The 18,762-nt window shown below is 40.4% G+C and overlaps 1 protein-coding gene across 5 annotated transcripts in view; it reads right to left on the minus strand.

The window, feature by feature from the left end:
• LOC147303947 (ras/Rap GTPase-activating protein SynGAP-like) overlaps window positions 1-18,762 on the minus strand; it is a 56,258-nt gene that overhangs the window by 9,400 nt on the left and 28,096 nt on the right. For 4 of the 5 annotated variants that reach the window (XM_086279137.1, XM_086279135.1, XM_086279136.1 and 1 more), the window contains 10 exons: window positions 18,483-18,627; window positions 17,529-17,673; window positions 16,906-17,142; window positions 13,435-13,636; window positions 12,415-12,605; window positions 10,158-10,371; window positions 9,191-9,769; window positions 5,295-5,813; window positions 5,039-5,200; window positions 1,934-2,145 (listed from right to left, as the gene is read on the minus strand). In XM_086279137.1, the coding sequence (XP_086135263.1) occupies window positions 1,934-2,145; window positions 5,039-5,200; window positions 5,295-5,813; window positions 9,191-9,769; window positions 10,158-10,371; window positions 12,415-12,605; window positions 13,435-13,636; window positions 16,906-17,142; window positions 17,529-17,673; window positions 18,483-18,627 (2,606 nt within the window). The remainder of the gene's footprint in view (window positions 1-1,933; window positions 2,146-5,038; window positions 5,201-5,294; window positions 5,814-9,190; window positions 9,770-10,157; window positions 10,372-12,414; window positions 12,606-13,434; window positions 13,637-16,905; window positions 17,143-17,528; window positions 17,674-18,482; window positions 18,628-18,762) is intronic. The other variant, XM_086279133.1, reaches the window with a different exon arrangement.

Genomic DNA, 18,762 nt, shown 5'->3' on the forward strand with positions numbered 1-18,762 from the left:
TTTATTCAAGCATAACTGAAACATAGAAACTCAAGGGATGAATGAGTGTTGTGTCTACACATCATAGACAACTTATCAAAGAACCAATTTGAAATGGTTTCTTCAGGAACGTTGTTACTAGCAGTGTGTTCTCATTTTTTTCTGTTGAATTTATGAAAAATGCCAAAGATTGCACCGTTTGAGAGGCATAGAATATTATCGTTGAACCACAATGGTGATTCCTAAAAGAGCTTTGAGGAAAATCTCTCCTTGATATCTCCTTGACAAAAAAAAAGAGACGTCAGGCCTAAAAAACATCTACAGCAGATGAACAGTATCTGAAAGTCTCATCCTTAAGACATACGGAAAAAAAAATCCAGCAAAAAACTGACACAGGAAGTGAGAGATGCATCTGGACCTTTGGTCAGTCTATTGTTTGTTCACTCAAGCCTCATCATAAATAATCTGAATAGAAGAGTGGCTGTCAAGAAGCCATTCTTAAGGAAGGTAAGCAGGAAGAAAAGGCTGAGGTATGGCAACAGGTCTTAAGGAGTGATGAATGTAAATTTCAAATTTGAGATAAATGTTTACAGTCATCTATAAATATTCAGAATTTAAGATAGTGTTATTAGAGATCGCATGAAAACTGAGATAGGTAATATTAGTTTTGAGGTGCCATGCAATACTATCTGGACATCATAACAGCAACAGCTTCATTTATTAGCATGACAATGATCCCAAACACACTGCCAATGCAGTAAAAGCCTACCTGGATAGAAAAATACACAGTGGAATGCTATCAGTCATGGATGGGCCTCCCCAGAGCCTGGACCTTAACATTATAAAGCAGTGTGGGATCATGTTGACAGAAAACAGAACAAAAAAAGCAGCCAACATCCAAAGAAGAGCTCTGAATGTCCTTCAAGAAGACTGTAGAACTATTCATGAAGACTACTTAAAGAAATGACATGAAAGCTGCATCAAGGGGTTCAGGCTGTGTTGAAGAATAAAGGGGCGGGGGGGTTAAAATTATATTAACTCTGTTAATTGCTACATCTATTTACCATTTTTCCAGGCAAAATATAAAGAAATGAGCAGCGCCTCAAAACATTTGCACAGTGCAGTATCCACTGTATGTGCTGTGTAACATGCGTAAAAATAGGTGGATGAATACACAAAAGGTGACGATCAGTTGATTTTACACAAAAATTCCACAGAGTCAAAGCAGGGGGCGTTTAGCTTGGCGTAAAGAGTTTTCAAAAGTAAGTGAGTAAGTAAGAAATACATAGTGAAATCCTCTGAATCCTATAAAAAAAAAAACAACAGAAATCTAAAAACTAATGCTAACGCTACGGTTAAGCTAATGCTAACTGTCTCCAATCTTCTCTCTAAACTCTCTGCAAGAAAGAAAGAGAACGTTTCCCAAAATGCTGAACAATGATACATGTGGCATGACGCAAGCTGCATTTCAGTACTTAATATTTAGTCATAGTTTGTGAAGGTCTTTGAGTTTAGTTTCGAATGGCATTTAATGCTGCTTCCTCCACTCAGCCGAGCGGTGTTATTCTGAGCTTCAGAACAGCTAGAGGCAATTTCTGGAAACCTAGAGAAGCTGGTGACCATCTTTTAACCACCTTTTAGAGCTTCAGTCTACAGCTCGCAGTGCTTTTAAACAAAATGGACTGCTAATGACAGAAGTCTTTATCTGACCAGGTCCCATGAGTGTTGAGTGTAACCCATGCTAAAAGCACCATTTCTGTTTCATCGCACTCCACTTTACAGTTAGATATTTTATTGTGATGTTGGGCATTATTTTGAAACTTAGTGTTGACTTAAAGTTTTGGTGTGCGAGCCAACTAAAAAAAATGTATATCAGTGTGATAAATCTCATTAGCACGATGAACTGGCACAGCCTCACGTCTACCAGCCTGAGCTTGAACGCCACACTAATCACCTGTTGATGATGCCTTTGATTTGAGAGTCCTTCTCCATTTGCTGCTGCTTCAGGCGGCGCTCGCTGTCTTCCAGGCGGTTCTGATACTGCTGCAGGATCTTGTTGGTCTGTTGTTCCTGCGACAGAAGTCGCTGCTCGTATTCTTCAAGTTTGCGATGAGACATCTTCAGTCGCTCCTTTAACGAGTGAATTTCTTCTTCGTATTCTCTAACCTGAAAGAATGAATGAAATAATTGCACTTCACTCATGTCATTATTGGTATTCCGAAAAAAAAAAAATCCTGAATGATGAGTGATTTTATCCATGGAGACGACACTTTGTTGTTCAGTTCTCTTTTATGCTGAGCAACAAGTGGGATAAATGTGAAGTGGAGTAGTGTTGGGCTTTAATGTGCACCAGTTTCAATCTCTTAAGCACTGCATTGTTTCTAAAATAGGCGCAAGTGTGGGAGTTATTCATTATACAAAATGCTTTCTGCCAATACCCCTGCATAATTGTGTTAAAGCTCCAATCTGGAGGCAAGAGAAGCATGCATATGTATAAAAATCAACTGCACTCTTTTTATATTTAGCCAATCTTCCATTTGAGGTCATCTCCTTGTGCACCTCTGGGCTGCTTCCAGCGTGGCTGCTATTTTTACAAGTCCTGTTCTGACCATTTGTGCATATGTGTGATTTCACAAGGGAACTCAAACTTGTGCACAGAGCAAATATCAAATTCTGCATCAATCTGATTCAACTGATCCACACAGAAATGAAAGATCCTCACACACCAGTTTGTCTTTTTGTTGATTTTTACTGTGTTGCGGATGCTGTCCAAGATAAAGACAATGTTGGATAACACCTCCCACCCACTCCATGACATGTTGGTCAGTCACAGGAGCTCGTTCAGTGAGAGACTGAGATTACCGAAAAGCACCACTGAACGACACAGGAAATCATTCCTGCCTGTGGCCATCTCCCTGTACAACGCATCCACTTAACACACTGTTTGCTGCTACAACTACACATGTTTCTTTTCCAAATATTTATTTATAAGTGACTTATGTATGTATGTATGTATATATATGTATATATTGTACTATTCTTAGTTAGCGTATTGTCTGTCTTGTCTTAATGTTGGTTTAAAATGGAGCACTGTAACAAAAAATAATTTCCCCCAGGGATCAATAAAGTATTCTGATTCTGATTCTGATTGTACAATTTGTACCCTCAGGGCCAATCTGTCAACGCAGTATCCTAAACATTATGAGGCATCTGAGGGAGAACATTTGGTTGACGACCTCAGCTGTGACAGATGCCAGCATACGACAGTCCTCCCGCATTCATTGACTTTAAAAAAAAAAAGAATTTGCATTTTTTGTGTTTGTTTTATTTTTTAAACACAGCAACACAATATTCAGTCATCACCATGCTTTATAATAATAATAATAATAATGATAATAATAATAATGGATTGGATTTATATAGCGCTTTTCAAGGCACCCAAAGCGCTTTACAATGCCACTATTCATTCACTCTCGCATTCACACACTGGTGGAGGCAAGCTACGGTTGTAGCCACAGCTGCCCTGGGGCAGACTAACAGAAGCGAGGCTGCCATATCGCGCCATCGGCCCCTCTGGCCAACACCAGTAGGCAGTAGGGTAAAGCGTCTTGCCCAAGGACACAACGACCAGGACAGAGAGCCCGGTGACCTTCCGGTTACAGATGCGCTTCCCAACCCCCTGAGCCACGGTCGCCCCAAAATTTCTTTATAAGAAATTTGAATCTGCACAGCTGCTTCTTCTAAATTAAACTTCAGTTAAAGGATCCTGATCAGACACAATGAAGGAGATCCAACACACATCGCAGATGCACAAGTGGTCAGAATGTGACAGCAGTGATCAAAGTGATTCATGGCTACACAAGGATGACACCTTTACAGCCCTATAAAAAACTAAGTACATCTTTAAAGCTTCTATAGGAACTAAGAGGGTAAGCAGAGGGCAGGTGCTGCTAATCAAATGCACTTGATTAACTGATCTTCAACAACTGTGAGCTCTTCTAGAAAAGCAGAAGTTCTGGCAGTTTGCTGGTCTGGGGCATTCAGGTATTAGTAAACACAATGCCACAATCTTCCTCCGAGTGGACGTCCCAGCTATTTCATCCCAAGGTCAAATGGCAAAATGCTCAGTGAAATGACAAAAAACCCGAGAGATACATCTCAGACTTTACAGGCCGCAGTTATCCTGTTAGATGTTAAAGTTTATGACAATAAAATTTGAAAACGACTGAACAAGTACGGTTTGTTTGGAAGGGTTGCCAGAAGAAAGCCTGTTTTCTCTAGAAAGAATAAACCAAAATACTTTCACAACAAAACCCTTTGGACAGACCAGACCAAAGTGCAGATGTCTGGCCATAATGACCAGCACCACGTTTTGCAGGAACCAAACACCAGCACAAAACACCTCATACCAGCTGTCAAGTGGTGGAAGGGTGATAATTTGTGCTGGTTTGCAGCCACAGAGCCTAAACACATTGCATTAACTGAGGCTACGTCCACACGTACACGGGTATTTTTGAAAACGGAGATTTTCCATTTTCGTTTTAAAAAAATAATCCCGTCCACACGTAAACGCAGAAATGAAGGAAAACGCTGCTAGGAACATGCCAAAGCAACAGGTGGCGATATATTTCTAACCGTGTAGAAATGTTGGCCAATCAGAAGTCTAGAAGCCTCGGTGGGAAATAGTAAACAAGGATGGAGCATAGAAGCAGAACCGAGTCGTATGTGTGGAGGGACAGTAACTGTGTGTATATGTAAGCATTTAAACACTGCAGAGAGTAGAATTAACAGTAACAGTATTGTAGAAATTCATTTCACCAAAACAATAACGTGGCGCACAGTGTGACGTCAAAAAAGGCGCACACCTTTGATGCTGCGTTTTCTGTTTTTCTCATCCACACGTAAATGCAAAAACTGAGTTTTCAAAAATATCCACCCTGGCCGGAGTTTTTAAAAATCTCCGTTTTCAGTGACCGAAAACGCCGTTTACGTGTGGACGAAAGGTGCAAACGTTATGTGTATTATTTGAAGAGGTGTAGGGGGGGGAAAAATTGCTAACCCTTTCCAGCCGTGACTCATCCATACTCTTTGAGTACTCTTTGAGTTGGCCCTCACGGTCCGGCCGCAGGCTCTCGATGTCAGCAGAGAGATGTGGCATGTTGGACACCCAGGCAACCGTCCGCTCATTCAGGGACGGGGTGTTCAAAGTGGACTGAGAACCCTGAAACAAGCACGTATTGGTCTAAGTAGTTAGATTCTGTCCCATGACATTTAACAGTGATTCTTGTGTATATTTTTGTTGTTTTGAAACTCACCTGCTTATTGACGACTGGCTTGAGCAGATGCTGCTGTGGCGGCTGCAGCTGTGACTGCTGAGGCTTCTTGGTGCTTTTTGTGGGCGTGTCCGTTGCCTCCTCTGCGCCTGCCGGCGGGACTTGGTTCTCTTTGGCGGAGCTCGTCTGGTACGGGAGCCCAGGAGCCGGACTGTCTGTCACCGACAGCTGCCCGTCCTGCTGCGTCTGCACCGTCGGCTGCTGCGTCTGCTGCTGCTGCTGTTGTGGCTGCTGCTGAGCCTGCCGGGATTTTGGCTGACTGCCGCTCGAGTTTGTTTCAGAAGAGTTAAGGAGGAGGTTTCTGCTCTGAGGACGGACCTTTGGAGGCGTGGAAGTGGCCGGGGTGTTAATGGACCGCTGGGACTTGAGGTGCTGGGCGGCGATGGATGTCTGGCGGACAGGATGGACTGTGGTGGGAGGCGTGGCCAAAGATGCAGGCGTGCCTGTGCCTGTGGGTGTCTGAGATGTGACGCCCATCAGGTGCTGCTGCTGAAGAGACTCCTAAGAGAAGAGGAGAATTAAAGGCAAATAATTAATAATACTCACTCAACCTTTCTGACTTATTGAACAGAGGTGCATGTGAAAACACAAAAGCAGCTGATTGGACATCAGCCTGTCTTTAACCTTTACTTTGCTCTGTATTTAATGGCTACTACCTCAGTGCCACACATATTAATTGAAACCCAGGGTTTCTGGGTTCGGCCTTCAGGTGAGTATATAACCACCAAAAGCTGATGTTTCGTTCTGACACTGGAGACATAAACACACCCGCCCCAGTTAACCCGAGAGGTGTGGATGGTCATGAATAGCCATTTAGTGCTAAAACATCAGACGTATGCATATGAATAAACAGATAGATGGAAAGGTAATGAATTCATAAAGCACTCTCCTGATTACACCATCTGCATTAATACGCAGGAGGCTTGTGATGTTTGTTCCATTAAAGCCCACGCATCAGGACAGAAATAGCTCAACTACATGACACCGTCATTAAACGCTATCATTTTACACAGATGTCATAGTAAACTTGTCACTGTGATGGATCAACAGCCCCAAAAAGCCAAAAAGTTCACTACAAGCCGTTTCATTTACATTTTTTGTAAAATGCGAGAATCTCTAAACTCTATTAAACAAATGGCAGTTTAACTTAATTGCTTTAACTCAAGTTTTCAATCTTACGACACAGACTGATTAATAACTACCCGCGTAGTATCTGCATTTCAACACTTTTTCCTGCCCTATTGACCGACCGCGAGTATCCAGCTCCGTCGAAATGAGGACACAGTGTGTGATGGATGTCAAGCGCTCTATAAAGTTCAGCAGAGCAGGCGAGTGAATGATACTTCAGTGCGTTGTCTGTAGCCTGTCAAGTACCCTTAGGTTTCTGTCGCATTTGCATATCATGCAGCTCAGGAAAGGGCCATTTAAAAAAACAAAACAAAAAAACATTTGAGCTTTATATGCAATCTGACAACCAGTCTCAACACAGCGAAAACAAAAGTGCAAGGAGAACCTAATGGACTCCAACTGCTAATCTGAATTCAGTGACTCAGTCGAGGTGTTAAACTCACACTAAGAATAAATGGCAAGTATGTTAGGCAATTTGGCTGGGAATTACAAAAAAAACAACCAAAACAATACAGATCTTTTTTAACAGAGCTTGGCTGTGGCCGTCCTCATCACAACATGCAAAAGACGCAGTAGTGATATTTTAAATCATATATTTAGGGAATTTAAAAAAAAAAAAAAAAAAAAAAAAAAACTTGTGCAACTGTTCTGAATCACCTCCTGTTGCTCTATATTTGCTAGGAAAGTGGGAAATTGGCGAAGCATTTATTCAAACATGAAAATACATGGAAATGCAATATATGAGGTAAAAACTGCTATATAATTCTAATGAGCTTAAAAGTCAGTGTTCGGTATGACCATGGTTATTCTTCAATGCAGCCTTAACTAACTGACAAAGCTTTATTATAATTTCTTTAAGTAATCGGCATGAATAGTTCTCCAGGTTTCTTGATGGACATTCACGGCTCTTTTTGGATATCTGCTGCCTTTTATTCTGTTTTATGCCAAGATCCATGACTGACAGTGTGCCATTGTGAGTTTTTCTATCCAGGTATGCTTTTACTGCATTGGCAGTGCATTTGGGATCATGCTGAAAAATAAGGCTGGTTCCCAGATAACATTGCATGTCTATCAATTTTAACCAAATCTGCAACACCAGTGGCAGAAATGTAGCCTCAAACCATGACAGAGCCTCCACCATGTTTTACAGATGACTGTAGACCCTCATGGTTGTCACTCCCCTGAGCTCGTCCATATATAATGACGATAACTTGAACCAAAAAATTACAAATTTTTTACTCAATCGGACCTGTTGTCATTGATTTTCAGTCCAGTTGTGTAATCTGCCATACCGAAGTCTTTTTTCCATGTTTCCTTTCTTTAATAATGGCTTCTTCACAGTCACCCTTCCACTGAAACTATTTCTGATGAACAGTAGTTAAACTGAAGGCCCAGATACTTCCTTCAGGTCCTGTGTTAGCTCTCTGCTGGATATTTTCCCCGTTTCTTCAGATACTGTTCATTTTTTGCAAATAATTTTTTAGGCCTACCGCTTCTTTTTCTGTTGTCCTCTTGTTCAGTTTCCTCAGATTTTTTTTAAGGACGCACTGCACACCAAGCTAAGATATGCCAAGGTTACAGCTAATCAGTCTTTGGGAATCACCTTGTTGTTGCAAAAATATTTTGCTTTTGGGCCTGACAAATTGCGTTATCTTTGGCATTTTTCACTGATTTAAATACAGGGAACAAATGATGTGTCTATAAAAACAAAGTAACAAAATGGCAAAATATAACATTTAAATTATTTTTTTGCTAAGTTATATGTTGTGTGTAGAAAACACTGGTTTATCCCTTGAGTAAGGTGCCTTTTTATGCCTTAATGATTCATAGTTTAGAGTTAAGTGAATCACAAAAACCAAACAAAACACTCCTCCGGTTTCTTTTTCACTCATTTTCAGTTCAGTCCTTGTACCTGACCATTTTCAAAGTCCAAAGAAAGCCTGATGAAGTACCGTTCAAGACCATTTTTGAGAAAAAGTGAAAAAAAAATGAAAGTCTGGCTCCTTGGAAGCAAAAATATAAAGAAACAAAGTGTTACTCCAGACATTTGCACATTGCTGTATTACAACACAAAATGATACCCGTTTTAACAAAAATAGCCAGCATAAATGCATTGTTTATATAACTTTTATAATATAATTTTTTTAATTAATATATTCTTTTAAGAAACAAAGGGGTGCAGTACTATTTAATGCTTTAAATCTACTCTGACATCTCCAAGGAGAGCAGACGCAAAACATGCATGTAAAACAATGAAAACACTGATGACAACAGATAAAGATGGCATGAAAGGAGGAGGTTGCAAAGTGGCTTGCAGATACAACTGTTGTCAGGCTAAAGCAGCTTAAATAGTAAGTCCTCTAAGAGATTTGCTTCATATGAGATCAGAAAAATCAAAAAGCATCAGATGAGCCACCATATAATTTTTGAAAACTCAAAAAAATCCTCATATTTAAAAATTTTCCAGTCTAATTTTTTTGATGTATAGAAATGGCTGCAAATTCCTAAACAGTTAATGACATACATTTGTTAAATCCCTTGAATTAAAGCCCAAACTCTGGACTTAAATCACGTATTATGGATTGTTTAATTTAAAATCCACTGTAGCTGTCTTCAGAAGCAAACTGCAAAAATGTAGTCACTGTCCCTATACATATGAGCCTAACTGTATATGTTTTGCTGTTATTTATGAAACCCAAAGAAACATCAAACTTTCTTATTCTATGTGTCAGGAAAAATTAGACTCCTACCTGAACCTGCAGCGACAGCTGGTGCCAGGCATAGTCATTGCTCTGATTCTGCCGGGTGAAATCATCACTGTAGCTGTGTGAGTGGACGATGCTCGGCTGTACCAGACTGCTCTGTGACCGCAGGGCGGACAAGTCCTCGCTGCGAGAGAAAGCACTGTTGCCAAAGGCCGGTGGGTAGTCGTGATGGCCATTCTCAGGCTCAGGGGCGAGGAGAAGAGGAGGGGGAGGCTGGGCCGACTGAGCCGGGGAGTTCTGGGCGGCCAGATGGAATAGTGGGTTCTGGAAAGACAGGGGGAAGTGCATAGCTGCTGCTGCCTGCTGCTGTTGCTGAGAGATGGATTCGGTCGGGCCCCCTACATGACCCATCTGGCTTATTCTCAGACCAGAGCCCGCTGAACCACTCGGCAAATGCCCGCCCATACGAAGAGGACCGCCGAGGTTCCCAAAGCTGTGGCCGAGACCTGCGATGGAGGCCTGAGAGGAGGTGAGCATGTCTCCCACAGAGTTCAGGTTGGAAATGCTGTTCATACGAGAGTCCTGAAGGTCCATCATAGACACACTTTTGTTTACACTGTGGACCTGAGAGACAGAAGAAAACAATACAGCACCAAAGAGAAGCATAGATACTAATAAATAGCTTTTTTTGGCTCATGGCAAAGAAAATATATGCCTATATGTTGTTTTTAGGATGACCATCTGTCAAGATGGGAAAAACAGCTCTGGGACCAATCTGAAGCTCATAGATATGGTTACTAATGTGGACTGTCCCTTTTAAATAACGAACAACCAACCAATTTGTTGTCCGACATGGGACGCCACTGACTGTTAACAGGGTCTGAATTTCTCAGACTCTAATAGAGTCATTAGTGGTTTGTTGTTTATCCTGGGTGGTATGAACAAGTGTGGCAGCCTGGCATCCATGAAAAAAAAGATTTTTGAAATTTATCACACATGCAAGGTGACTGACCCACAGTACCTTCGGATCAGGTTCTGTGATGTCCGAGCTGCTCGTGCAGTACGCAGGGCTTGATCGAGCCAGGGGTGGGCGGGTCACATAGAACACTTCCCTCGACGAACGAAGGTCGCGTTCAGCGTGCCGCCTCATGTTCAGGTTAGACGTGAGGGATTCTACAGCTGACACTCCAGTAGTGGGGGACGGCAGGCGAGAGATGTCTATTGAACTAAAGAAAAAATAAACAGACACCTTACCAAAGAGCTCCATCAAGATATTTCTGCTCATTATCTTCGATTATCCCATTTGATTGTCATGTGGCTTTGGCTCAGGTGGTAGAGCAGTTCAGCAGTCCAGCAACTGCAGAGCTGGCAATTTTTTTTCCTTGATACAAAGGAGGTATTTTAATATTGTAACCCCTGTTTATTGCTTGTATTGATTTAAACTGATATATATATATATATATATATATATATAAATAAATCTGAATAATCAGATAAATAGCTTAAATTTTTTCCAAAGTGTAGCAGTCGAATTTGAAATCGCACATTTGAAACTAAATAAAAGTGCGTTTTTCAGTAGTGAGTGATCCAGCAGGGTAGAATGGGTGACACACAAAATGAACTCTATAACCATAATTTCCACACCCCATCTGAAGTACAAAAAAAATAAATAAATAAAAACTGTATACGTAGGGAGTATTTATGGGAAAAGTCTTAGTTTTCGATTTTGGCGGACTGATTTTATTTTCCTACTAGACACTAGAGGCCTTGTAGCAAGTCATGCATTACAACTATGAGAGTACAGTATACACTATAGAAAAAAAAACAATTATCTAATCCGACGAATGATTTCTGTCAGTGTGATACCTCTTGGAGTTAACGCCGGCAGGTGTGTCATTCCTGATGTTGACTTTCCAGGTGTTTCATCACTGTCCTCTTAAATTTGCAATGAGCAGTTTTTAAATGAATTTTTACAGTTTTAGTTCTGGTCTCGTCCCTAACAAATAAAATGTTTGGTAAGGTGAATTTAATTGCAGTCATTGTGGAGGAATTTGGGCCCACTCTTTTGAAGTTTGCAGGCATTTCTTCATGCACGGCTCTTTTAAGGTCTCATCACAGCATTTCAGTCTGATTAAGGTCTGGACTCTCTTAGAGATTCACTGCTCTGCTTAGTGTTCATTGTTATGTTGCATGACCCAATTTCGTTTTCAAATCTAGAATATTTTGGTATACAGACGAGTTCATGGTTGATTCACTGACTGCAAGGTGCCCAGGACATGTGTCCACAGGACAAACCCAAATCATCACCACTCCACTGTCGTGCTTAACAGTTGGTATGAGGTTCTTTTTGCAGAGATGCTGTGTTTGGTTTTCTCCAAATGTGGGGCTGTGCATTACATTTAAACATCTCATTCTGGTCTCATCAGTCAAAAGGACATTTTCTTGTTCTTGCTCAATCTTTTTCTAATTGTACTGTCATGAATTTTAACATTTGACATGCTAACTGAGGCCTGTAGACACTAAGATGTAACTTTTTGTTTTGTTCTTTGTGCAGAGAAACTAAAAATAAGTTTCCAGCATTGCGTTTAACACACACCTGAATGCTCCAGACCAACAAACTTTCATAAAGCTGATCACACTTGCTGATAATCAGTCAATCAGGTACCTTTGATTAGCAGCAGCTGACTGCTTCTTACCCTCCTGTGTAAGCAGTAAGGGTGTACTTATTGCACAGTAATGTGCAAATGTTCTTTTCACATGACTGCACTTTGCGTTTAACAAACACAAAATATGCGCCACAAAATGTAATCACTGTTATTCACGTTAAAGGGCCATTTAGACAGGCAGTCATGGCACAACAGTCTCTTGACAATCTGACAGCGCTAGCATGAATGAAAGCACACAGGGAAAAAAGCTTAGGCAGGAGAGTCTGGGAACAGATGGTGCCCATATTTACTGATTGATAAAATACTTTAAAAGCCTGAAGAGGTGCATTAGCATTAGCATTAGAGGCTCTTAGAAATACACCCGTGTAGTCCTGAGCTAATAAAAACTCTCTTATTATGTATTCTTGGCCTTTTTATGTGTTGTCGCTAATTACACCCTTGTGAAACTGTCTTTATGTGGGTTGAGTGAGCATAATATATATTGTCTTGATAGAGTCACAGCGGGGACTGATCCTGCTGTGGCTTTGTTCCCTTTGGGTGTATGCAAATATATTTTCATGTCCAGAATCGCTGGCAAGAAAAAACACAAACACAAGAAGGTACCTGTTTAAGTCACGCATCATAAGACTTTGGAAATCAGAGGACATAAGACGATTGAAGGACGGGCGGGAGAAGAGTCTGTCCTTCGGTCGGTCCGGCTGGTGATTTGTCGGCATGTGAAGCTGCGGGTTCCTCAGAGCGACGCTGATGTCGTTCAGCAGTCGAGGCAGGGGTCCAAGTTTGAGTATAGCATCCTGCAGAACGGACAGGTTTTCAAAATCAAGAATAGACAAAAAGCTCAAATGGTTGCAAACAGCAGTTCCCACACTCTTTTTTATTTTCCCGCTGCAGGCTATTTTATTGACCATGTTTTAGCAGCACTGCCAACTGGGAGAAAGATCCAACCGGAAAAAAGACGAGATAAAAAGGTAAAAGGAATTATCTTGTGTATTGATGAGCTAGGTTTTAATTCATTATACTGCTGGTGAAGGCTTGACAGGGAGTGATTTTAAAAAAGGGCGCAGAGACAGGAAATTGCCATACAAATATTTTAAAGCTATAATAAATATTTATTAGAGATTCAATGAAACTGACTCATATTCTACTTTATTAAACATGCAGCCAGTCCACACATCACATCAGTCTTTTGGGGGTTTTTAATCGTGTGTTCCAGCTTTCATTTATAACTTGCATCCTTTCACTCAGGGGTCTTATTGACAGCTCCATTCAGCTAGCTAACTATCAGGAAATTGAGCATTGCACAATTCCTGACATGTTTACGGATTCAGAGGGCCACCACAGGGCGAGAGGTGGACAGATGACAAGTCTTGTAGGGCTAACACACAAAGATAGACAACAATTCATGCTCATATTCACACATATGGCCAGTTCACTTAACCCGATGCATGTCTGTGGACTGTGAGAGGAAGTTGGAGTTTAATTATAAAACCAATTATATCTCAGTTTTTAGAAAGCTGATTGCTCTCCTGTGTTTGTCAGAAAACTATGGTTCACTTTCCACTAACAACAACTTTCAAACAGACACCAAATGTTTATTTGAACTCATCGAGTTATTCCACCTACCTTGCTAAGCTGGCCCATGACTTCCCATAGTAAGCTGTGGAGCATGGATAACTCTCTTCCGAGGTCAATGTAGCCCTCGAACCCTCCTGCGTTTCCTCCAGTGTCCAAATTGGAAATCTCATAGAGAAACTGCTGCATGGAGCCCCACTCCATTTCCAGGAACTCATTCATGAAATACATGTATTCCTCCTTGGGTCCAAATCTGCACACACATCACAGGCAACATTTGTAGGACACGTGAAGACAAGAGATGAATTTGGAAACACGCTGCGCGCTCTGTTAGCGGATCTAAAGCGTAGGGTTTGAGCTGTTACAGTTTTATATGAAATACACTCAAAAGGCTCGTTGACTTTCTTGTTGTTCTGTAATTCTGATATTATGAGTGTGTTACAGCACGCTGCACCAAATAATGCGCAAATCACTTAACTCTAATGTTTAAATAAATGCAAATGTTGTATTTTATGTTTGCAACATGTGTCAAAAGAGCCAGGACAGGGGTATGTTTACCACTACATTGCATCACTTTTTTCTTATAACGGCACACTGTGAGCATTTGCTAACCATTTTCCTATTCTTGCTTGATGTAGGAATTCAGCTGCTCAGCAAGTCAGAGCACCTTTGTAGCATTTTTCATTTTGAAATGCATCAAATGTTCTCAGCGGGTGACGAGTCTGGACTGCAATCACCGGTTTTGCAACTGGATTCTTGTACTACAGAGCCATGCTGCTCTAATGCTCTAATACATGCTTAATGTGTTTTGTCATTGTCTTATTGTAAAAAAAATAAATTAATAATATTCAAACAAACAAAAACTAGACCTTCCCTAAAAAGATTATATCTGAATGGTAGCATGGGTTTGCTCCCAAAAGCTGCATGTAGCATTCAGGAAGCTTTTACAGAAGTGTACTATTTCACCCCCATACCATCACGGATGCTGGCTTTTTAACTTTATACCAAAACCAAGACTCTCTCTTTTGGCTTCTTTCATAGTTTCCAAAAAAAAGTTTTTAATCAGACCACATGACAGTTTTCTTCTTTGTCTCATTTATGTTTTCCCTTTAATTGGTGCAGTTAATGACGGATTAAGACACCTCAACATGTGTATCAATAAAGATGTGGTTTAACGACCATTGCAATTGGTTCCGAGTTTTTCCGAGCGTAGCTTCAGTAAGTAAACTGGAAGTTCTGGAAGTGGGCCGGAAACCCCTCCCTTCAGGAAAGAAAAAAAAGGGTTACCCTTAATAGGCAACCAAGCGGGAAAGAGCTAACATGTGTTTGTGGATGCATAGATGTTTAGAGCAGGGGTATCAAACATAAGGCCCGAGGGCCAGAATTGGCCCAGCACAGGCTGAAATCCAGCCCACTGGGCACTGATGGAAAATGTCAAGGAAAGCATAAATTTTGGACTTTTACATGTATTTTAATAGGTTTTACAGCTTTATCCACTGATAGAGACCATCCCAGGGTCTCAGAGTGATTTAGTAGAGGTAAAAAATTAAATGAGAGAAAAGTCCAAAAATTTAAATAAAAAATTTCCCGGAGGTCTTTTGTTTTATTTTGTATTTTACAGTGTGTCCACTTTTTTTTCTTTTAAGTGATTTTTAAATTTTCTGTTTCATAATTATAGGGCAGTCTGGGGAATTAACTACTAAAGCTTTTTCTGTAATTTTTCATATTTATTTCTTACATTTTAAGCCCAAACAAGCATACTGATTTATTTTAATTTACTACAGCAGCATCTCGTTATCGTGTAGAAAAACTGAGATGTGCTGTTGAAATTGCAGTGCTTGTTCTTATATCAAGATATATCAGGGATTAAATCTGTAGTTAAACTTCATTACACTGACAGAAAGGGGAGTTTTACTGGTCTTGAATGAAAGTGTGCTGTATGTGGCGCACGATATAAAATGAATTTGACATCCCTGGTTGTTGAGTGTAGTGACAGAATCACAGTTTTTAATGTTGCATTAGTTGGTGACCTTAAACCTCACAGAAGGAGATTTCCCTTGTTTCTCTGAACCTTTTAAAACATTTTATACAGTAGACATATTAAATACCTAAATTCTTATTTTAACTCAACAAACACTACTGTTAAATGATTTTACTTTGTATCTTATTACAAAAGTGTTCTGATCCAGCTTTGTTTAAACCATGTTGCTGGCATCAAATTTTAATAAGTACAAGAACTGAAGATATTCTGCTTGATCGCCTGATTTTCAGTACGCTCGGTCCAGACTGGTCAGCCTTACGTATGTCGTATTACGAGCCTGCCTGTTTCATGGATGCACAACAAAGCACAGCAGGCAAATAGTCGCTCACACACCCACAGCCACACGCTATAAGCAGCCAGGTGTTGTTACAGTTTGGCTGTAGCCATTAGCACGTTCTTCACTCTGAGCGAGAAGTTCAGTAAGCAAGTAAACAGCGAGGGATCATCATAAAAATGTTCAAAACAACAAACATAATTACACACCTAATCAAACCCCCGGTGAACTTAGACATCTTAAAGACACTAATGAAGGCAAAGCAGCTAAAGCTAATGCTATCCAGAGCATTAGCTTTAGCTAAGGCAGCCACAAGCTAGCACTCTCGGTATGAGCGAAGGATCAAAGCAGTTTTGAAGAAAATTATGGAGGCAAGTGAGGAGGAGAAAAGGGTGGATTTTTATTGTTATATGAATATGTTGCACACACACTTTAAAAACTTATAACAGGAATCCTAGTGTGCACTTTAAGACACTCCAAATTAATGGCCTGCAATTTTCTGATCAAGTTCACCTGAAAATATTTGTACTGGATTAGTTCATAACTAAGGTCTCTTCAAAGATACTCTTTTATATAAAATGTGATTGGCTACTTTTGATGTTTTATTATATGTACGTGTGGAATTAAAAACTCAGAGTATGACTGGAAGAAATTACTTTCATTATCTCAGTGTCACCAAAGTGAGTCTCTTTTATCAGAGTGTTGTTTTGATTTTTTTTCTGTAACTTGTTTGACAAAAAAGTGCCCATCCAGAAGGTTAAGTTTAATCAGTTAATTGTTTCAGGTCTGTAACTGTTAGAAGGGATAATTAAGAATAAGCCTGAGTTTCATCTTAAAAGTTATTTTTGGTATAACAGGTGTGACCTTGAGAGCACATCCTAAACAGTTCTTTAAAGCCGTCAAATAAATTACCACTGTGTGCGATTTTGATGTCCTAATCACAGGGGCCTAGTTACACCAGGGGAATTCGTTATGATGTTCAAGACAATTCTTTGAGTGCAGAGCGGTGGCTCAGAGTTCAACGTCGGTGAGTAACAGCTTATAACCTGGCAGTCAAAACTGCAAATCTCTATTTGCGTGATGTCAGTCTGTGACACCCATCCCACCTAGCACAAGTGTCAGACGCCTGCAGATTTAAAACTGAACTGAATCAAATGAGTGTAACGTCACAGCTGGCGTAAGAGGGCAGGTGAATACAGACACTCACTTGCTGAAGCTGGCCAGGTTCTGCATCACCTTGGCTATGAGCGTGAGTGTGCGGGACGTGCGTTCAGCGGGATACTCCTGCATTAAGTTGAACAGGGAGGGTGACATGATGGCTGGGCACATGAAGCGAAGAAACAGAGAGGAGCTGATGAGGCTGTCAGCGAGATCCTCTCTTCCGCGCTCAGCACATCTGGCTCTCCATGAGGCAAAAACTTCTTTCAGCTCCCGGGGAAATATGCTGAAACAAGAACATGATTTTATTTCCCACTGTCAGGGAGAACAGCAAGACAAAATGCTATAGCTTATGCGAAACCCTTGGGAATTCAAGGTCAGGAGACTTAAAACATACAGAAAAGAGCAGTTTTCCTTGCTCAAAACAATGTATTTGTTCAGGGTTTATTTTAATAATTCAGTTTCTTTTCCTCAGTTTAAAAAATGTTTAATATCCTTTTTAACTGACTTCTACTTAATTCTGCAGCTTTCAAGGAAATTGAGAACATGACTCGTCTGGGCAAAATGTACGGCAGACTGAAAGTTTCAGTCCTCTGTTACTTTCAGGCACCAATTAATATGCAATGAGAACAGTTCTGCACATACAGAGCTTTCTGAGGGCACAAGACTGACCAGAGAGAGTTGATAATCTTGCAGAGTAGGAGCTCGCAGCACATTCGAAGGTTGGCTTGATGGTCAGCGAGGACTGATGGTGGGACACGCATGGGGTCCACCTCGCAGTTCTCCTCAGACTCATATAAGGCTCGAATAAAGTCACCTACAAAATGTAGATTACGTAGTCTTTACTTTTATAGGGAAAAAAAACTATATACAAAAAGAAGCTGCAATGACAACTGAACCTGCACACAACTGCACATACTGTACATTTGTTTCCTTTTCCCTAGAAAATGGCGCAACTAAAGTAAATAAATGTAAAACTGTGAATATAACACTGCTTTAATAATGGCTGAATCTTAAAAACATAAATATAAAATATGCATAGTTTTTACTTTACAGATTGTTTTATAAATGCAGAGGAGTATTTCAAGGATTAATAAAAGTGGTGCTGCACGCACACACAGAGATGCACAGCTTAAATTCTCACCATTCTTCATTTAAATAATGAAAAATAGGATGAAAGTGGAGATGTCTAAATGTGTTTGATTTTAGCTAGTTTTTATAAAAAGAAAATCAGCTAGTCTAACTAGACTTGCATTAGTTACACTTGTCTTACACCGGACACCCCATTCATTTGTATTTTGAGATGTAAGCTAACAAAAAAGACATTTGCATTTAATGTTGTGCCACAGAAATCCTATTAAAATATAATTTGTCTCTGCTGATGTGACAGACTATTTTTCATAGAGACTGCATTTCTGAAATTGAGCCACGACAAACGGGAGTAATTGTGCATGTCACAAAAACAAGCACAACATCAAACAATGGCACAATCGGTTACACTAAATGCCAGATGCTACTTATGCATGAACTTGGCCTATTTTAGTAAGAAGTAAAAAGGTATTTACTTAGAGCTTCAAGCACACACACCTTCATTCAGTCAGCAGGGCACTGATAAAGCAGCCTTACCTATAGCCTCCTTGAGGTATCTGTGACCTATCAGTTTGAGGTACTCTTCCACGGCCTTTGTAGCGAGTGTGTTTTCCCGAAAGATCAAGTGCTCTCGCTCCATGAATCGATCCACCTCACACATCGCCATGTCTGACAGGAACTCCTGAGAAGAGATTACACTTACAGTGCAGCTGAGTACACATACAGTTAAGTCTATAAGACACTTTTGTTTCGTAGTTTTGCCTCTGTACACCACCACAGCAGATCTGAAATCAAACAATCATACTGTGCATGCATT

Source organism: Aulonocara sp. 'chitande type north' Nkhata Bay, linkage group LG22 (assembly GCF_057382095.1).
Source record: "Aulonocara sp. 'chitande type north' Nkhata Bay isolate Kocher_YH1m ecotype deep benthic linkage group LG22, A_spYH_male_GT1.1, whole genome shotgun sequence".
NCBI classification, from domain to species: Eukaryota; Metazoa; Chordata; class Actinopteri; order Cichliformes; family Cichlidae; genus Aulonocara; species Aulonocara sp. 'chitande type north' Nkhata Bay.